General features: G+C 45.8%; 1 protein-coding gene across 1 annotated transcript in view; it reads right to left on the reverse strand.

The window, feature by feature from the left end:
• DNAJA3 (DnaJ heat shock protein family (Hsp40) member A3) overlaps positions 1–17,634 on the reverse strand; it is a gene marked incomplete at both ends in the record, with an annotated part of 35,484 nt that extends 17,850 nt beyond the window's left edge. The window contains 5 exons of the mRNA XM_080702690.1: positions 844–996; positions 4,274–4,474; positions 9,370–9,453; positions 13,333–13,466; positions 17,424–17,634. Coding sequence (XP_080558816.1) covers positions 844–996; positions 4,274–4,474; positions 9,370–9,453; positions 13,333–13,466; positions 17,424–17,634 — 783 coding nt within the window. The remainder of the gene's footprint in view (positions 1–843; positions 997–4,273; positions 4,475–9,369; positions 9,454–13,332; positions 13,467–17,423) is intronic.
• Between the last annotated feature and the right edge of the window lie 704 nt (positions 17,635–18,338).

Here is an 18,338-nt window from a genome sequence, read left to right on the forward strand (position 1 = left end):
CTTCAAACTGTTCACATTATAGAAAAAAAGTTATCAAGCTGGGCATGGTGGACCTCAGCTATAATTCCATTACTTGGGAGGTTGAGACAGGAGAATCAAAGGTTCAAGGACAGTCTCAACAAGAAGTGAGACCTTCATCAACCTAGCAAGACCCTGTTTCAAAATAAAGAATAAAAAATAGAACTGGAGGTGTCGCTCGGAGGTAGAATGCCCCTGGGTTCCATCCCCAGTACTGCAAAAATAAATAAATAAATAAATAATAAAATAAAAAATAGGACTGGGGGGTGTAGCTTGGAGGTAGGATGCCTCTGGGTTCAATCCCCAGTACCGCAAAAATAAATAAATAAATAAATAAATAATAAAATAAAAAATAGGACTGGGGGTGTAGCTTGGAGGTAGGATGCCTCTGGGTTCAATCCCCAGTACCGCAAAAATAAATAAATAAATAAATAAATAATAAAATAAAAAATAGGACTGGGGGTGTAGCTTGGAGGTAGGATGCCTCTGGGTTCAATCCCCAGTACCATACACACAGACACACACACAAAAAACACAAAAAGTACTAGCTTGGTGTGTTCTATGGTGGAGTGCACCTGGAATCGCAGTACTTTGGAGGCTGAGACAGGATTACAAATTTGAGGCCAGTCTAGCAACTAGTGAGACCATGTCTCAAAAAATAAAGGGGCTGGGCCTATTTATTTTATTTATTTATTTATCTATTTATTTATTACTCAATGATAGAGTACCCTTGGGTTCATCTTTAGTAAAAAATAAAAAGAAAGCGAAAGCGACATGGGTGGGTGGATGAGCGGGGCCCGCCGGAGCGCGGCTTGCAGCGCTTACCATGCCAGAGCCGCCGCAGTAGTGGCAGTGCTGCACCTTGGTGCCTGGCTCATTCCCCTTGCCATCGCAGCGCTCGCACGTATCCATGATGTTCACCGTGAACTCCTTGTTGACACCCTTGGCGGCTTGATTGAATGTCAACTCCATGATGTACTAAAGGAACCAAAGGAAGGCCTGTCATTCTCTGCTTCACAGCAACCGAAGTGAGGGTCCATTTTAGAAGGACGGAAGGCCACGGGCCAGCACGCACAGTTACTGTTTAACTACCACATCGCGCCCACCAGGTAAGAACAGGTAGGACTCACTTATCTAATCCTGCCCTATTCCTCGGGATTTTTTTCTTTCCCTGTTACTGGGGACTGTCAAACTGGGTATGGCAGCACACACCTGTAATGCTAGTACTTGTTTGAAACAAGATTGAAGGTTTGAGGCTAGCCTCAGCAATTTAGCAAGACCCTTAGAAAATTAATGAGACCTTGTATCAAAATAAAAAATAAGAAAAGTGGGGTATAACTCAGAAACAAAATGGCTGAGTTCAATCCCTGAACAATAACAACAACAACAAAAAATACGTATATATATAAAATCAAAACATCAGATGTGGTGGTACCAGCCTGTAATCCTAGTATGTGGGAGGCTGAGACAAGAGAACTGCAGGTTCAAGGCCAGCCTCAGTAATTTAATAAGACCCTCAGCAATTTAGTGAGACCCCGTTTCAAAATAAAAGAGTGCTAGCCGGGCATGGTGGCGCACACTTGTAATCCCAGCATTTGGGAGGCTGAGACAGGAGGACTGCAGTTCGAAGACAGCCTCAGTTACTACTTAGTGAGGCCCTTTACAACTCAGTGAGACCCAGTTTCAAAATAAAGAATAAAAAAATCAGGCTGCAGTGTAGCTCAGACATAGACTGTCCCTGGGTTTCATTCCTAGTGCCACCAAAAAAAACAAAACAAAACAAAACAAAAAAAAACAACCATAGTGAGACCCTCAGGAACTTGCTACTTAAAGATCCTCTATCAAACTAAAAAAGTTCAGGATAGGCGTGGTGGCACATGCTTGTAATTCCAGTATATGGTAGGCTGAGAGAGGAGGCTGGCAGGTTTGTGGCCAGTCTTGGCACCTTAGTAGGCCCTCTTTAATTTAATGAAACCCTGTTTCAAAAAAAAAAAAAATAGTGCTGGGGGTGAAGCTCAGAGAAAGAATGTGTTTGGGTTCCATCCTCAGTACCACAAATAATATAAATAAGTTAAAAAAAAAAACTTGGCCAGGCATGGTGGCACACACTTGTAATCCCAGTATTTGTATTTGGGAGGCTGAGACACAAGGATCCAGGTTCACAACCAGCCTCAGCTACTTTAGTGAGGCTCTCCACAACTTAGTGTGATTCTATTTCAAATTAAAGAAAAAAAAAAGGTCTGGGGGGTGTAGCTTGAAGATAGGATGCCCCTGGGTTCAATTCCCAGTGCCACAAAAAATAAATAAGGCTGGGCATGGTGGCACACACCTGTAATCCCAGAACTAGGGAGGCAGAGACCAGAGGATTGTGGTTCCTGAACAGCCTCAGCTACTTAGTGAGGCCATTCCCAATTCAGTGCGACCCTGTTTCAAAACTAAAAAGATAAGCCAGGCGTGGTGGTGCACTCTTGTAACCCCAGCATTGGGAGGCTGAGTTCAGAGGATCATGGTTTGTGGACAGCCTCAGCTACTTAGTGAGACCCTTTGCAACTTAGTGAGACACTGTTTCAAAATAAAGAATAAAAAATAGGGCAGGGGGTGTAGCTCAGAGGTCAAATGCCCCTGGGTTCTATCCCCAGACCCGCCAAAAAGACCTAAAAACACTAAAAAATAGGGCTGGAGGTGTAGCTTGAAGGTACAATGCCCCTGGGTTTCATCCTCAGCACCAAAAATAAATAAATAAAAATTCAGCCAGGCGTGGTGGCATAGGTCTATAATTCTAGCACTTTTTTTTTTTTTTGCGGGTCTGGGGATGGAACCCAGGCACATTTGAACTCCAAGCTACACCCCCTGCTCTATTTTTATTCTATTTTGAAATCAGGTCTCACTGAGTTGCAGAGGGCCTCACTAAGTAGCTGAGGCTGTCCGCGAACTGCGATCCTCCAGGTCTCAGCCTCCCGAATGCTGGGATTACAAGCGTGCGCCACTACGCCCGGCTAATTCTAGCACTTAAGAGGGTGAGACTATGCCGGGCGTGGTGGCGCACACTTGTAATCCCAGCATTTGGGAGGCTAAGACCTGGAGGAGGCTGAGACCTGGAGAATCGCGGTTCGCGGACAGCCTAAGCTACTTAGTGAGGCCCTCTGCAACTCAGTGAGACCCAGTTTCAAAAAAAAAAAAGAGGGTGAAACTAAAGGACTACAGGTTTTGAGGCTAGCTTAGCTACTTAGCAAGGCCCTCCACAACTTAGTGAGACCCTGTTTTTTTTTTTGGTACTACTAGGGGTGGAACCTAGGGGCCTTCTACCTCTGGGCTATACTCCCAGACCTATTTTATATTTTATTTGGAAACAGGGTCTCACTAAAGTACTGAGAGCCTCACTAAGTAGCTGAGGCTGGCTTCGAACCTGTGCGATCCTCCTGTCTCAGCCTCCTAAGCACGGGGATTACAAGTGTGCGCCACCAAGCCCAGCTGGCATATGCTTATAATCCTAGTAGTTGGGAGGCTGAGACAGGAAGATCGCAGGTTTGAGGACTGTCTCACCAAGTAGTGAGTCTCATCAACCTAGTGAGATACTGTTTCAAAATAAAAAATTAAAAAATAGGGCTGAGGCTATAGCTCAAGAGATACAATGTCCCTGGGCTCAATCCCCAGTACTACATAAAAAATCAATCAATCAATCAACCCGGGCATGGTGACGCACGCTTGTAATCCCCACACTTGATAGGCGGAGACAGGAGGATCACGCTGGTTCGAAGCCAACCTCGCTGGCTTAAGAGACCCTTTTTCCAAATAAAAATATAAAATAGGTCTGGGATTGTAGTTCGGAGGTAGAAGGGTTTCCAGGAACCCTAGCACCACCAATATAAATAAATACATACATACATATATAAATAAATACATAAAACAAAATATAAATAAAATTGGGCTGGGGTGTAGCTCAGAGGTAGAATGCCCCAGGGTTCTATATCCATTGCCACAATAAATAAATAAACAAATAAAGTTTTTAAAATTTTTTAAAGGGCTAGGGGGTGTATCACGAAGACAGAATGCCTCTAGGATTAATCCCCAGCATCAAAAGTAAATAAATAAAATATGTGCTCATTCATTACTACCTAAGACTCATGGCTGCCTCCAAAACCAAATACTCCATTTATGCTGCTCTACCTTTCTGATAAATAGAAACTGATAAAGTCTGTTTGTGTTACATTTAATAGTCTAAAACTGGAATGATCTTTCAAATTGAGGAACATACCTCCTGAGGTTGATCAAACACAGTCTGGAAATCTCCAAAGGAAGATGATGAGAACTCGCCGAAAATCTTCCTGAAGAGCTCCTCGGGGTCCACACTAGGGCCACCCCTCCAATAGCTCTGCCCAGAGCTGCTGGCCCCAGGGTCAAAGCCAGAGGAGCCGTAGGCATCGTACTGCTTCCTCTTCACTTCATCACTCAACACCTGCAACAGAAGGCACAGCAGTCAGGTACTTCTGGGTCTTCTGAGGCCCGGGAATGCAGACAGGAGCTCGGAACCATGTAAGGCCGTCACAACATCTCCCAAGTGCATCCTTGTGCAAAAATGTCCTATGAGGAGCCAGGCATGGTGGCTCATGCTTGTAATCCCAGCATTCAGGAGGCTGAGACAGGAGGACTGTGGTTCACGGTGGCCTCAGCTACTTAGTGAGGCCCTCTGCAACTCAGTGAGACCCTGTTTCAAAAATACAAAGACTGCCGGGCGTGGTGGCGCACGCTTGTAATTCCTGTGCTTGGGAGGCAGAGACAGGATCGCGCAGGTTCGAAGCCAGCCGTGCTGGATTAAGAGACCCTGTTTCCAAATTTAAAAAAAAAGTATAAAATAGGTCTGGGTAGCCTGGAGGTATAAGTGTTTCCAAGAACCCCAGTACCACCAAAAAAATAAAAAATAAAAAAATACAAAGACTGCTGGGCATGATGGCGCATGCTTGTAATCCCCATGTTTGGGCAGCGGCGGATACAGGAGGATTGGACAGGTTCGAAGCCAGCCTCGCTGGTTTAAGAGACCCTGTTTCCAACTAAAAAATATAAAAATAGGTCTGGGAGTGTAGCCTGGAGGTAGAAGGTTTCCATCTCCAGTACCACACACACAAAAAATAAATAAAATATAAGACGGGCATGGTGGTGCGCGTTTGTAATCCCAGCATTTTGGGAGGCTGAGACTGGAGGATCACAGTTTGCGGATAGCCTCAGCTACTTAGTGAGGTCCTTTGCAACTCTGTGAGACCTTGTTTCAAAATAAAGAATAAAAAAAATGGGTCTGGGGGAAGGAGCTCAGAGGTAGAATGCCCCTAGGTCCCACCCTCAGTACCAAACAAAAAAAAAGACTAAAAAATAGGGTTGAGGGTATAGCTCAGAGGTACAATGCCCCTGGGTTACATCCTTAGTACTGCAAAAAAAAAAAAAAAAATTCTATGAGGTTCTCTGGGATTGGAGGGACTGCAATCACAGCACTGAGGAAGAGAAATGAGTTATTGATATTTAAGTTTGAGGTCTAAACTACTAAAATGTCTCATAAAGAGCCAGGCATGGCGGCCCACGCTTGTAATCCCAGCATTTGGGAGGCTGGGACTGGAGGATCGTGGTTTGCGGACAGCCTCAGCTACTTAGTGAGGCCTGGTTTCAAAATAAAGAATAAAAAACAGGGCTAAGGGAGTAGCTCAGAGGTAGAATGCCCCTGGGTTCCATCCCCAGTACCAAAAGAAAAGAAAAAAAAAAAAAAAAAAAAGTCTCTCAAAGAATCAAGAATGGTGGCACAAACTTATAATACCAGTACTTGGGAAGCTGAGACAAGAATCACAAGTTCAAGACCAGACTCAGCAACTGAAGCAAGATTCTCAGCCAACCTAGCTAGACACTTATTTCAAAAACAAAATATATATATATAAAAAAAGGGCCTGGGTGTAGCTTGTTGGTAGAATATCTCTGGGTTCAATCCCCAGTACCAAAAAAAATTAATTAATAAACAAAATCTCATGAAAACTTCTAGCGTTTGCCACACCAGAGATATGCTATGTTAAGCCTCACACAATCTCATAAGTGCCCAGACACTTCACCTATCTGCACAGAAGATGCTGCCTGACAGAGATCTTAGGCAAATTCTAAGACTCTAGGTTTTTGTTTTGTTTTGCTTTTGCAATACTGGAGATGAAACCCAGGGGCATTCTGCCTCTGACCTACATGCCCAGACCTCTTTTATATTCTTTATTTTGAAACAGGGTCTCACTGAGTTGCAAAGAACCTCACTAAATAGCCGAGGCTGTCTGAACTGCGATCCTCCTGTCTCAGCCTCCCAAATGCTGGGATTACAAGTGTGCGTTACCAGGCCTGGCTTAAAACTCTTTAGTTTTGTTATCAACTAAGTTGCTGTGTATTATTTTTTTTAAACTAAACTATCAAATACACTCTTGATTATGTGATGGCTAACTCTGCTTATCAACCTACCTGGATTGAGGGGTGCGTAGTAAATCAGTAAAGCACACTTCTGGGTGTGCCTATGGGGGTGTTTCCAGAGGAGATGGGTGTGTGGCTGGGTAGACTGAGTGGGAAGACCTATTCTAAAGGTGGACGGTACCGTCGGCAGGCTGTGGGCCAGAACGGCACAAAGAGCAGAGGGGCAGCCCTCACACTCCACCCTTCGTAGGCAGGGACGTTTTCTGCCACTGCCTCCATGTGGACATTGGACACCAGATGTTCACCCTCTGAATGAGGGCTTGAGGGGCCACTCCCCGAGGCTCTCACGCCTCCAGAGGGGCTGCACCACTGGCCTCTCATCTCAGGCTCTGGCTTCTTGGACAGAGCGAACACCTACCAGTTTCCCAGCTGGGGGATAGACAGCCCCTAATCAAGCCAGTCAATCTAATAAATTCTCTCTTAAAACTATACATATTCAGCCAGGCGTGGTGGCGCACACTTGTAATCCCAGCACTTGGGAGGCTGAGACAGGAGGATTACGTGGGTTCAAAGCCAGCCTCAGCTACTTAATGAGGCTCTCAGCAACTTAGTGAAACCCTGTTTCCAAATTAAAAAAAAAAAAAAAAGGTCTGGGAGTGTAGCCTGGGGGTACAAAGCCCCTGAGTTGCATCTCCAGAACAAAAGAAGAAAAAAAAAGGAAAAAAAAAAAAAAACTATGCATATTATATTGGTTCTCTTTCTCTGGAAATCCCTAATACACATTAGATGAAGTTGCCAGGGAAAAAGAAATTCACTCAATAATTGCTTAAGTTGAGCTGTCTATATGTGGCTGTCTATTCCAGTGGCTATATGAATAGCTACATAATGAACTCCTCTAGATGGTCGGTCTGGGGAGAAGGTCCACTTTCCAGGAATTGTGCGTTGGTGAATGGTCGGCTCATAGGTGCATGCCGTGCTCTCTGACTACATCCCAAGGTCTTCCAGGGCAACAATGGCCTCCTACTTTTACAACAGCCACCATCTCTAAGGTCGATTTCCTAAGCAGGGAAATCACCTACAAGGACTAAACTCACTCAGCCAAACCAGACTCCACAAATTCACCTACGAAAATGATCTACTACATTACTGAAAGCAGGTCTTCATTTCTTTTATTAAGATTCCAAGTTAAAAGCCGGACGTGGTGGCACACGCTTGTAATGCCAGCATTCAGGAGGCTGAGACCAGAGGATCGTGGTTCACAGACAGGCTCAGCTACTTAGTGAGGCCCTCTGCAGCTTAGTGAAGACCCTGTTTCAAAATAAAGAATACAAAATAGGGCAGGGGGTGTAGCTCGGAGGTAGAATGCCCCTGGGTTACCTCCCCAGCCCCATAACAACAACAACAAAAAATCCAAGTTAAAGCCGGGCATGTCAGCTGTGCATGATGGTGTACACTTGTAATCCCAGCATTTAGGAGGCTGAGATGGGAGGATCACAGTTCATGGACAGCCTCTGCCCAACTCAATGAGACCCTGTTTCAAGAAATAAAAAAGGCCAGGTGTGGTGGTTCATGCTTGTAATCCCAGCATTCAGGAGGCTGAGGCCAGATCGCGGTTCGCGGGCAGCCTCAGCTACTTAGTGAGGCCCTCTGCAACTTAATGAGACTCTGTTTCAAAAATAAAGAATAAAAAATAGGGCACAGGGTGGCCAGGCGTGGTGGCGCGTGCTTGTAATACCGCGCTTGGGAGGCAGAGACAGGAGGATCGCACAGGTTCAAAGTCAGCCGCGCTGGCTTAAGAGACCCTGTTCCCAAATATAAAAATGCAAAATAGGTCTGGGAGTGTAGCCTGGAGGTAGAAGGACTTCCAGGAACCCCAGTACCACCAGCAAAAAAAAATAAATAAAAAAAGAGAAAAATAGAGCACAGGGTGTAGCTCAGAGGTTGAATGCCCCTGGGTTCCATCCCCAGACCTGCAAAAATATAAATAAATAAATAAATAAATAAATAAATAAATAAATAGGAAAAAAAATAGGACAGGGGTATAGCTCAGAGGTAGAATGCCCCTGTGTTCCATCCCCAGTACCAAAGGAAAAAAAAAAAAGGCAGGTAGGTTGGCACATGCTTAGAATCCCAGAACTTGGGGAGGCTAAGACAGAAAGATCACAGGTTCCTGATTCTATTTTTATTTTTATTTTTTGGTGGTACTGGTGTTCCTAGAAACCCTTGTACCTCCGGGCTACAATCCCAGACATACACATACACACACACAATTTTTTTTTTTGCGAGTCTGAGGATGGAACCCAGAGGCAGTTGACCTCTGAGCTACACCACCTGCCCTATTTTTTATTCTTTATTTTGAAACAGGGTCTCACTGAGTTGCAGAGGGCTTCACTAAGTAGCTGAGGCTGTCTGCGAACCACGACCCTCCGGTCTCAGCCTCCCAAATGCTGGAATTACAAGTGTGTGCCACCACGCCTGGCCTATTTTATATTTTATTTGGAAACAGGGTCTCTTAAGCCAGGGAGGCTGGCTTCAACCTGCACTAACTTCCTGTCTCCACCTCCCAAGCAGCGGAATCATAGGCATAAGATGTGAGATCCAGCCTCAGCTTCTTACAAGAGGCCCTCTGTAATTTAGGGAGGCTCTGTTTCAAAGTAACAAATGAAAAATAGGGCTGGAGGTATAGCTCAGAGGCAGAATGCCCTTGGGTTCAATCCCTAGTAACATGCACGCACACACACAGTTTCCAAGTTAGGAAGCCCCACATGAGACCTCAGGATCTCTTTTTTCTTTATCAAGGTAATGTGGTGAAGGGACATGGCCTCCACACTGTACCGTATGACACGCTAGTCTATCCTGTGCTGCAAAGCAAAGCAATCCATGCACACAATTGAACTGCACTGCCTGCAAACACATTAGTCACATTACCTCATAGGCTTCTGCCAGCTGCGAAAACTTCTCCTTGGCTTTGGGATCATCCTTATTCGTGTCCGGGTGATATTTCTTTGCAAGCTAAGGGGGGAAAATGTTATATTATTATAGACACAAGATTCTTAACAAAACCGAACCCAAATATCAGTGAGTTATCAAAACCGAACTCAAATATCAGTCACAGTTATGCCCTTTTTCGGTACTGGAGATTAAATCCATTGGTGAGTCGGGTGTGGTGGCACATGCTTGTAATTGTAATCTCAGCATTTGGGAGGTTGAGACAGGAGTATTGCAGTTCGGTTTTGTGGGCAGCCTCAGCTACTTCGGCCCTCTGCAACATAGTATGACCCTGTTTCAAAATAAGGAATAAGCCAGACATGGTGGCACACCCTTGTAATCCCAGCATTTGGGAGGCTGAGACCAGAGGATCGCGGTTCACAGACAGCCTCAGCTACTTAGTGAGGCCCTCTGCAACTCAGTGAGACCCAGTTTCAAAATAAAGAATACAAAATAGGACAGGGGGTGTAGCTCAGAGTTCGAATGCCCCTGGGTTCCATCCCCAGACCCGCAAAAATAAATAAATAAATAAAGAAGCCGGGCACGGTGGCGCACGCTTGTAATCCCCGCACTTGGGAGGCAGAGACAGGAGGACTGCGCAGGTTCGAAGCCAGCCCCGCTGGTTTAAGAGACCCTGTTTCCAAAAATAAAAAAAGTATAAAATAGGTCTGGGAGTGTAGCCCAGAGGTAGAAGGGCTTCCAGGAACCCCAGTACCACCAAGAACAAAACAAAAAAAAAAATAAAATAAAAAAGTGTAAAATAGATCTGGGAGTGTAGTCCAGAGGTAGAAGGGCTTCCAGGAACCCCAGTACCACCAAAAATAATAAAAAGAAAAAGAAAGAAAGGAAGAAAGAAGAAAAAATAGGGCTGGGGGTGTAGCTTGGAGGTAGAACGCCCCTGGGTTCCATCACTAGTACTGAAAAAAAAAAAAATCCACAAGTGTTCTGAGCCATAGCCCCACCCTATTTTATTTATTTATTTATTTATTTTTTGTGGTACTGAGGATGGAACTCAGGTGCATTCTACCTCTGAGCTACACCCCCTCAGCCCTATTTTTTATTCTTTATTTTGAAACAAGGTCTCACTGAGTTGCAAAGGGCCTCACTAAGTAGCTGAGGCTGTCCATAAACCGCAATCCTTCTGTCTCAGCTTCCCAACTGTTGGGATTACAAGCGTGCGCCACCACACCCCACTCCTGTTTTAATTTTGAAACAAGGTCTTGCTAGGCTGTTGAGTCTCACTACATTTTTATTTTTATTTTTATTTTTGGTGGTACTGGGGTTCCTGGAAGCCCTTCTACCTCCGGGCTACACTCCCAGACCTATTTTATATTTTTATTTAGAAACAGGGTCTCCTAAGCCAGCACGCGCGGCTGGCTTCGAACCTGCGCGATCCTCCTGTCTCTGCCTCCCAAGCGCGGGGATGACAAGCGTGCGCCACCACGCCCGGCTGAGTCTCACTACATTTTTGATGCTGTACCTGAACAAGCTTGCAATTACAAGCTTGTGCCACCACGCCACATTTATGCCTTCTTCTTCTTTTTGTTTTTGGTGGTACTGGGGTTCCTGGAAGCCCTTTTACCTCCGGGCTACACTCCCAGACCTATTTTATACTTTTTATTTGGAAAAAGGGTCTCTTAAGCCACTAAGGCTGGTTCCGAACCTGTGCAATCCTCCTGTCTCTGCCTCCCAAGTGCGGGGATTACAAGCGTGCACCACCACGCCCAGCCCTTTTTTTTTTTGGTGGTGGTACTGGGGTTCCTAGAAGCTCTTCTACCTACGGGATACACTCCCACGGGATACACTCCCAGACCTATTTTTTAACTTTTTTCCCAAGCATGGGGATTACAAGCATGCACCACCACGCCCGGCGTCCCTTTTTTTTTTTTTTTTTTTTTTGGCAGTACTGGAACCCAGGTGCATTCTGAGTCACATCCAAACCCTATTTTCTAATTTATATTGAAACAGAGTCTCACTGAGTTGCAAAGGGCCTCAATAAATAGCTGAGGCTGTCCTCGAACCATAGTCCTCCAATCTTAGCCTCCCAAATGCTGGATTTAAAAGCATGTACCATCACGCCTGGCTATGCCTTCTTTTTAACAGTTTTCTATCTTAAGAATTAGCAACTAATTTTTTTTTTTTGTTGGTGGTACGGGGGCATTATATCTTCACATTTTCCTTAAAACTTTGAAGCATAAACCAGGAGTGGTAGCGTACATTATAATCCCAGCATTTGGAAGGCTGAGACAGGAGCATTGCGGTTTGCAGCCAGCCTCTGGGTTCTATCCCCAGCACGGCAAATAAATAGATAAATAAATAGAAAATAAATAAAGCAAAATTCTGTTTCAAAACGAAAAATAAAAAGAGAAGCTGGGCGTGGTAGGGAGGCTGAAGCAGGAGGATCACAGTCTGTGGATAGCCTCAGCTACTACTTAGTGAGGCCCTTTGCAACTCAGTGAGACCTTGTTTCAAAATAAAGAACGAAAAATAGAGCTGGGGGTGTAGCTTGAAGGTAGAATGCCCTTGGGTTCCATCCCCAGGACCACACACAAAAATAAATAAATTAATTAATTAAATAAAAAGAGGAGCCGGGCATAGAGGCATGTGCTTGTAATCCCAGCATTCGGGAGGCTGAGGCAGGAGGATCATGGTTAGAGGACAGCCCCAGCTACTTAACAAAGCATTTTGCAACTCAGTAAGACCCTGTTTCAAAATAAAGAATAAAAAATAGGGCTTGGATGTAGCTCAGAGATAGAATGCCCCTGGGTTCTATCCCCAGTACTACAAAAATAAATAAATAAATAAATAGAGCTAGAAGTATAACTTGGAGGTAGAATGCCCCTGGATTTAATCCCCAAAACCACACACACACACACACACACACACACACACACACACACACACACACACGAAGAATGCAGCTGAGCTTGGTGGAGCATACTTGTAATCTCAGTACTTGGAAGGCTAAGACAGGAGGATCTCAGGTTCGCAGCCAGTCTTAACTGCTTAGTAAGGCCCTATGCAATTTAGTGAGGGAGGCCCTGTTTCAAAATAAAAAATAGCCAGGCATGGTTGCGCATGCTTGTAATCCCAGCATTTGGGAGGCTGAGACCGGAGGATCGCAGTTGGCGTACAGCCTCAGCTACTTAGTGAGGCCCTCTGCAACTTAGTGAGACCCTGTTTCAAAAAAAGTTAAAAAAAAAAAAATAGGGCAAAGGGTGTAGCTCGGAGGTCAAATGCCCCTAGGTTCCATCCCCAAACCTGCAAAAATAAATAAATAAATAAAATAAAATAAAATAAAAAAGATTAGCCGGGCATGGTGGTGCACACTTGTAATCCCAGCATTTGGGAAGATGGGACCAGAGGATCGCGGTTCGTGGACAGCCTCAGTTACTCAGTGAGGCCCTCTGCAACTCAGTGAGACCCTGTTTCAAAATAAAGACTAAAAAATAGGGCTGAGGGTGTAGCTCAGAGGTCGAATGCCCCTGAGTTCCATCCTCAAACCCACTAAATAAATAAATAAATGAATGAATGAATGAATGAATAAATAAATGACCAAAAGTAGGAATGGGGGTATAGCTCGGAGGTACAATGCCCCTGGGTTCCATTCCCAGTACCGCAAAATAAAATAAAATAAAATAAACAACAACAACAAAATAGGGCTGCGGGTGTAGCTCAGAGGTAGAATGCCTCTGGGTTCAATCCCCAGTATCAAAGGGAAAAAAATGTGAAGTGCACCTTATCAGATCAGTCCGTACCATCAGTACATGGGACCCATCAGTACGCACTCTCCATTATACGTGCTGTGCCAGGCTTATGGCTATGCATCTTATCAGTCAGGACCAGAGGAAATCAATAGCATTCCTCCTACAGTTTCCTCACTAATCTGACTTTGATACAGACCTGGTAATAGGCTTTCTTGATATCTTTCTGGCTGGCACTTCGGGGCACTCCTAATATCTGGTAATAATCTTCTTTGGCCAAAGGGGTGCTCGTGTGGAAATAGGCAGTACAAACAAAAGGATAACTTTTTGCTCCTGAAAAAGAAAAAAAAAAAAAGATGAAAGAAAAAAAAATCACTCTGGGAATGTGCTCAACCAAAGGAAGCTGTAACTGAGCAGTCAGGACAGAGCTGAGAAGGAAGAAGCAGGCCGCAAGCATCAGGTGTACTGCCCTCCAAGCCCCTGGAGACCAAAGCCAGTGTACTGCAGAAGGGGCCAAAGCCAGGGAGGTCAATCAGCCTAACACATGGAAGAGCCCTGGGCCTCGCCGATTCTGCTGGATCATACTACCCGTGTAATCGGGTCACGCCACCGAGGGAGTAACGGATACCCCAGACGGGGTGCTGTATGAGGGAGCAAGGAGATCAGTGGGCACGCCGGCACCTATCTGTAATCCCAGTACTTGAGAGGCTGAGGTAGAGGAGAGCAGGACGGAAGCCAGACTCCGCGACTTAAGGAGATCCGCTTTTAAAATAAAAAATGAAATGGTCTAGGAAATAGCTCAGAGGCAGAAGGAGCTGGGTTCAATCCCTACTGCTAAATACACACACACAAAAGGCATTTAGCAGGCCGGGGATGCAGTTCAGTGGTAGGGCATTTGTCTAGCACGTGTGAGGCCCTGGGCTGAATTCCCAGTACAAGGGGAAAACAGGGGGATTTAGTGCCTTCTTACACTACCTTGTCTCTTGGCAGTGGCTAGATATTTCCACAAGGTTTTGTATGACTCGATGCTTAATAATTCCTTTCTCTATTATGTAACCTTGGGTATCTGCTTATGGGATGGGTCTCAAGAGTGCAGTCCCTAAAACAGCAATATTATCAGCTTGCTGAAATGCAAATTTTCAGCTGGGTGAGGTGGCAGACACCTGTAATCCCAGATACTCTGGAGGTTGAGACAGGAGAATTCCTAAGTTTCAGGCCAGCCTGGGTAACTTAGTGACATTCTATGCCAAAAAAATGTGAAGCTAGGAGCCGGGCATGGTGGGCACGCTTGTCATCCCAGCATTCAGGAGGCTGAGACTGGAGGATTGCAGTTCGCGGACAGCCCTAGCTACTTAGTGAGGCCCTCTGCACCTCAGTGAGACCCTGTTTCAAAATAAAGAATAAAAAATAGGGCAGGGGGTGTAGCTCAGAGGTTGAATGCCTCTGGGTTCCATCCCCAGACCACAAAAAAAAAAAAAAAAAAAAAAAAAAAAGTAAAGCTAGGTGCACACCAATAACCCCAGTACTTGGAAGGCTAAAACAGGAAGACTGCGGGTTCAAGGTCAGCCTAAGCAACTAAGCCAGGTCCTCAGCAACTAGTGAGACCCAGTTCAAAAATATATATAAGCCGGGCGTGGTGGCACATACTTGTAATCCCAGCATTTTGGAGGCTGAGACTGGAGGATCACGGTTCACGGACATCCTCAGCTACTTAGTGAGGCCTTCAGCAACTCAGAGACACCCTGTTTCAAAATAAAGAATAAAAAATTGGGGAGGGGATATAGCTCAGAGGTCAGATGCCTCTGGTTCCATCCCCAGACCTGCAATAAATAAATAAATAAAAACATGGAGAGATAGGTAGATAGAACCTATATATAGAGGTTCAATTTCCAATACCACAAAAGAAAAGTGTGTGTGTGTGTGTGGTACTGGGGGTGGAACCCAGGGACTTTTCTACCTCCAGGCTTTACTCCCAGGCCTATTTTATACTTTATTTGGAAAGAGGGTCTCACTAAGTTGCTGAGAGCCTCACTAAGGTGAGGCTGGCTTTGAACCTGTGCAATCCTCCTGTCTCAGCCTCCCAAGCGCTGGGATCATAAATGTGCACCACCACACCTGGCTCAAAAGGGAAAATTTAAAAATATGGTGAAAGCCAGGCATGGTGGTACACACCTGTAATTACAGTATTTGGAAGGTTGAGACATGAGGATTGCAGGTTCATGGCTAGCCTTAGCAAGTTAGTGAGACCCTGCTTCCAAATTAAAAAATAAAATAGGGCTGGAGGTATAGCTCAGAGGAGGATGCCCCTAGGTTCAATCCCCAGTACCACATACACAAAAATAATTAATAAATAAGTAAATAAATTAAAAACCTGAGATAGGACTATCCCAGGTTTGAGGCCAGCTACAGCAATTCTGTATTTTCAGTACTTGAGAGACTGAGACAAGAGGTTATCAGGTTTGAGGCCAGCTTCAGAAACTTAGTGAGAAACTCAGAAACTCAGGGAGACCATTTCAAAATCAAAAAATAACCAGGCATGGTGGTACAAGAGGATGAGACTGGAGTATTATGGTTCCCAGACAACCTCAGCTACTTAGTGAGGCCCTCTGCAACTTAGTGAAACCCTGTTTCAAAATTTAAAAAAAAAAAAAAAAAAAAAAAATGGGACTGGGGTTGTAGCTCAGAGAATGCCCAAGTTCCATCCCCAGTACCGCAAAAAAAAAAAAAAAAAAGAATCCAGACAGGGCTCTTTATTATTATTTGCATGTGTGTGTGTGTGTATCACTGGGGATCGAAACAGGGCATTCTACCTCCAAACTACATCCCCAGCCCAATTTTATTTTTATTTGGGAACTGGGTTTCTCTAAGTTTATGAGATTCTCATTACTTGTGACTGTCCTTCCTCCTGTCTCAGTCTCCCAAGTACTGGGATTACAAGCATGCACTACCAGGTCCCGCATAAGTGTGTGTGTGTGTGTGTGTGTGTGTGTGTGTGTGTGTGTGTGTGTGTGTGTGTGTTTTACTGGGGATTGAACTCAGGGCATTCTACTGCTGTTTTTTTTCATTTTGAAACAGAGTCTCATTAAATTGCTGAGGCTGGCCTCCAACCTGCAATCCTTGTGTCTCAGCCTTCCAAGTCCTGGGATTACTGGCATGTGCTATCATGCCTGGCTAATATATATTAATTTGATATCACCTCCAGCAATTAAGAAGGCAGGACACTTAAAACTGTGTGACTTTCTTTTTTCTTTTTTCTTTTTTTTTTTTTTTTGAGGGATGGAACCCAGGGGCATTCTACCTCTGAGTTACATGAGCTACACTCCCACCTTAATTTTAAAACAGGGTCTCACTGAGTTGCAAAGAGCCTCCCTAAGTAGCTGAGGTTGTCCTCAAACCTCGATCCTGTTTCAGCCTCCCAAATGCTGGGATTACAAGCGTTCGCCAGCACACCTGGCTAAACTGTGTGACTTTCTATGCGTTGTTTAGCATCAAAGTCTCAGTTTCTCTGTAAAATGGAATGTTAACAGTGCCTATCACATGGGAATGTGATGTAAGGAGATAAACCATACCTGGTATACAGTTACGTGCTCAATAAATGTTAGAATGCACTGCCTAAAGGATTTCTAACAACAAAAAAAACTACCCGTGCCCTTAATTTACACCATGTGGAGGAAAAGACATAAGCTACTCACTTAACTTCATGACCTTGAACGGGTCAATTCCTGTTAAAGCCTAGTTTCCCAATCTTTAAAATGGGGTAGAAATCCAGGGTTGGTGGTGCATGCCTGTAGTCCCAGTTCTTGAGTCTGAGAATCACAGGCTTGAGGCCAGCCTCAGGAACATAGCGGGACCTTGTTTCAAAATAAAAAAGGGCTTCAATCCCCAGTACAACTAAAATAGGAACGAAGACGTGCATCTGGCAGGACTGTTAGGTGCCTAGCACGCACCGAATGGCAGTGGCCTCCTCTTCCCCTACAAGCAATGGAGAGGAATAGGGCAGAGATGGGTGAAAGAATAGGGCATCACAGCAGTGGCCTCGAGAAATGTTGACAGAGAGGTTAAGGTTCATGGCCCTGGGGGCGTTTCACCACCCCGAGCTCACGCAGTAATTCCCCCTTGATGGCTCCTGGACAGCCACTCGGGCCTTTCCATTCCTGCTGCCTTTCTCCCCGGTAATTCCACACCCAAGTCGGAAGACAACTCCACCCTACTACCCCCGAGGCCCGAGCGAGGCGAGTCACTTTCTTCGAGCCCAGGAGGCGCCATTCGTGCGCAGGTGCCTGCCCTCACCTGTGAAGCTGACACCGGGTCTCAATGTCAGCAGCGCCCGGGGGCCGCGAGCGCCCAGGGAAGGCGCGAAGGCGGCGACGCACAGCTTGCGACCCAGCGACGCCCCCACTACGCAACCCCGAGGCGGCCGGACCGCTCTCCCCGCTGCAGCCGGCAGCCGGGGGGTCCCCACAGCCACCAGCAACCAGCGTGTGGAGCACAGCGCCGCCATCTTGGCCCAGGGACACTGCGCCTGCGCCGCCCGGCTCAAGGAGGCCTCGCGAGGGGCCGCTTCCGGGGGCGGGGCCTCCACGCGCACGCAGGGCGTAAGGGTTGCGCACGCGCCGTGGCGGTGACGCGCCTTGGTATCCCTGCGACAACTCGAGTTTTGCTCTGAAGACGCTATCCGGCTGACTCGCCCAGAATAACCCGTTCTGTGCTGGACAAGCAAATATTGCGTCTTATCTGTGAATGACATGGTTCCTTGAGGCGACAGTAACCGGCCCGTGGAGCCTAGCCAGGGGTGGGACTACAAATCCCGGCATGCAACGCACCATCCGCGAGGGTCCAGCATGCAGCGCGTGGCGGCCTTGGCTGAACTCTGGGGCTTGCAGCTTATTGCATGTGACAGTCCCCGCTGTCCCATCTTTCCAAAGCACAGTTGCAATCTTCCTTTCCTTCTGGCCAATTCCTGCAAAGCAGGACTGGGAACGCTCATCTCCTAAACATATTAGTCTTCTCCAAACCTGTAGCGAACTTGCCGGTTCAGAATGAAAACCGAGCTATCCAAAGTGAATTCAGTAAACCTTGTGAGCACCTACTATGCGTCGTGTACCTACTGCGTGTTATGCACACCGTAGAGTGCTGGAGATACAGTGAGGAGTGTTATACCATCCCTGCTCTGGAAGAGCGAGCCTCCCTCGAGTGAGACGGGCT

This window comes from Muscardinus avellanarius (assembly GCF_963383645.1).
Source record: "Muscardinus avellanarius genome assembly, chromosome: 10".
Lineage (NCBI taxonomy): Eukaryota > Metazoa > Chordata > Mammalia > Rodentia > Gliridae > Muscardinus > Muscardinus avellanarius.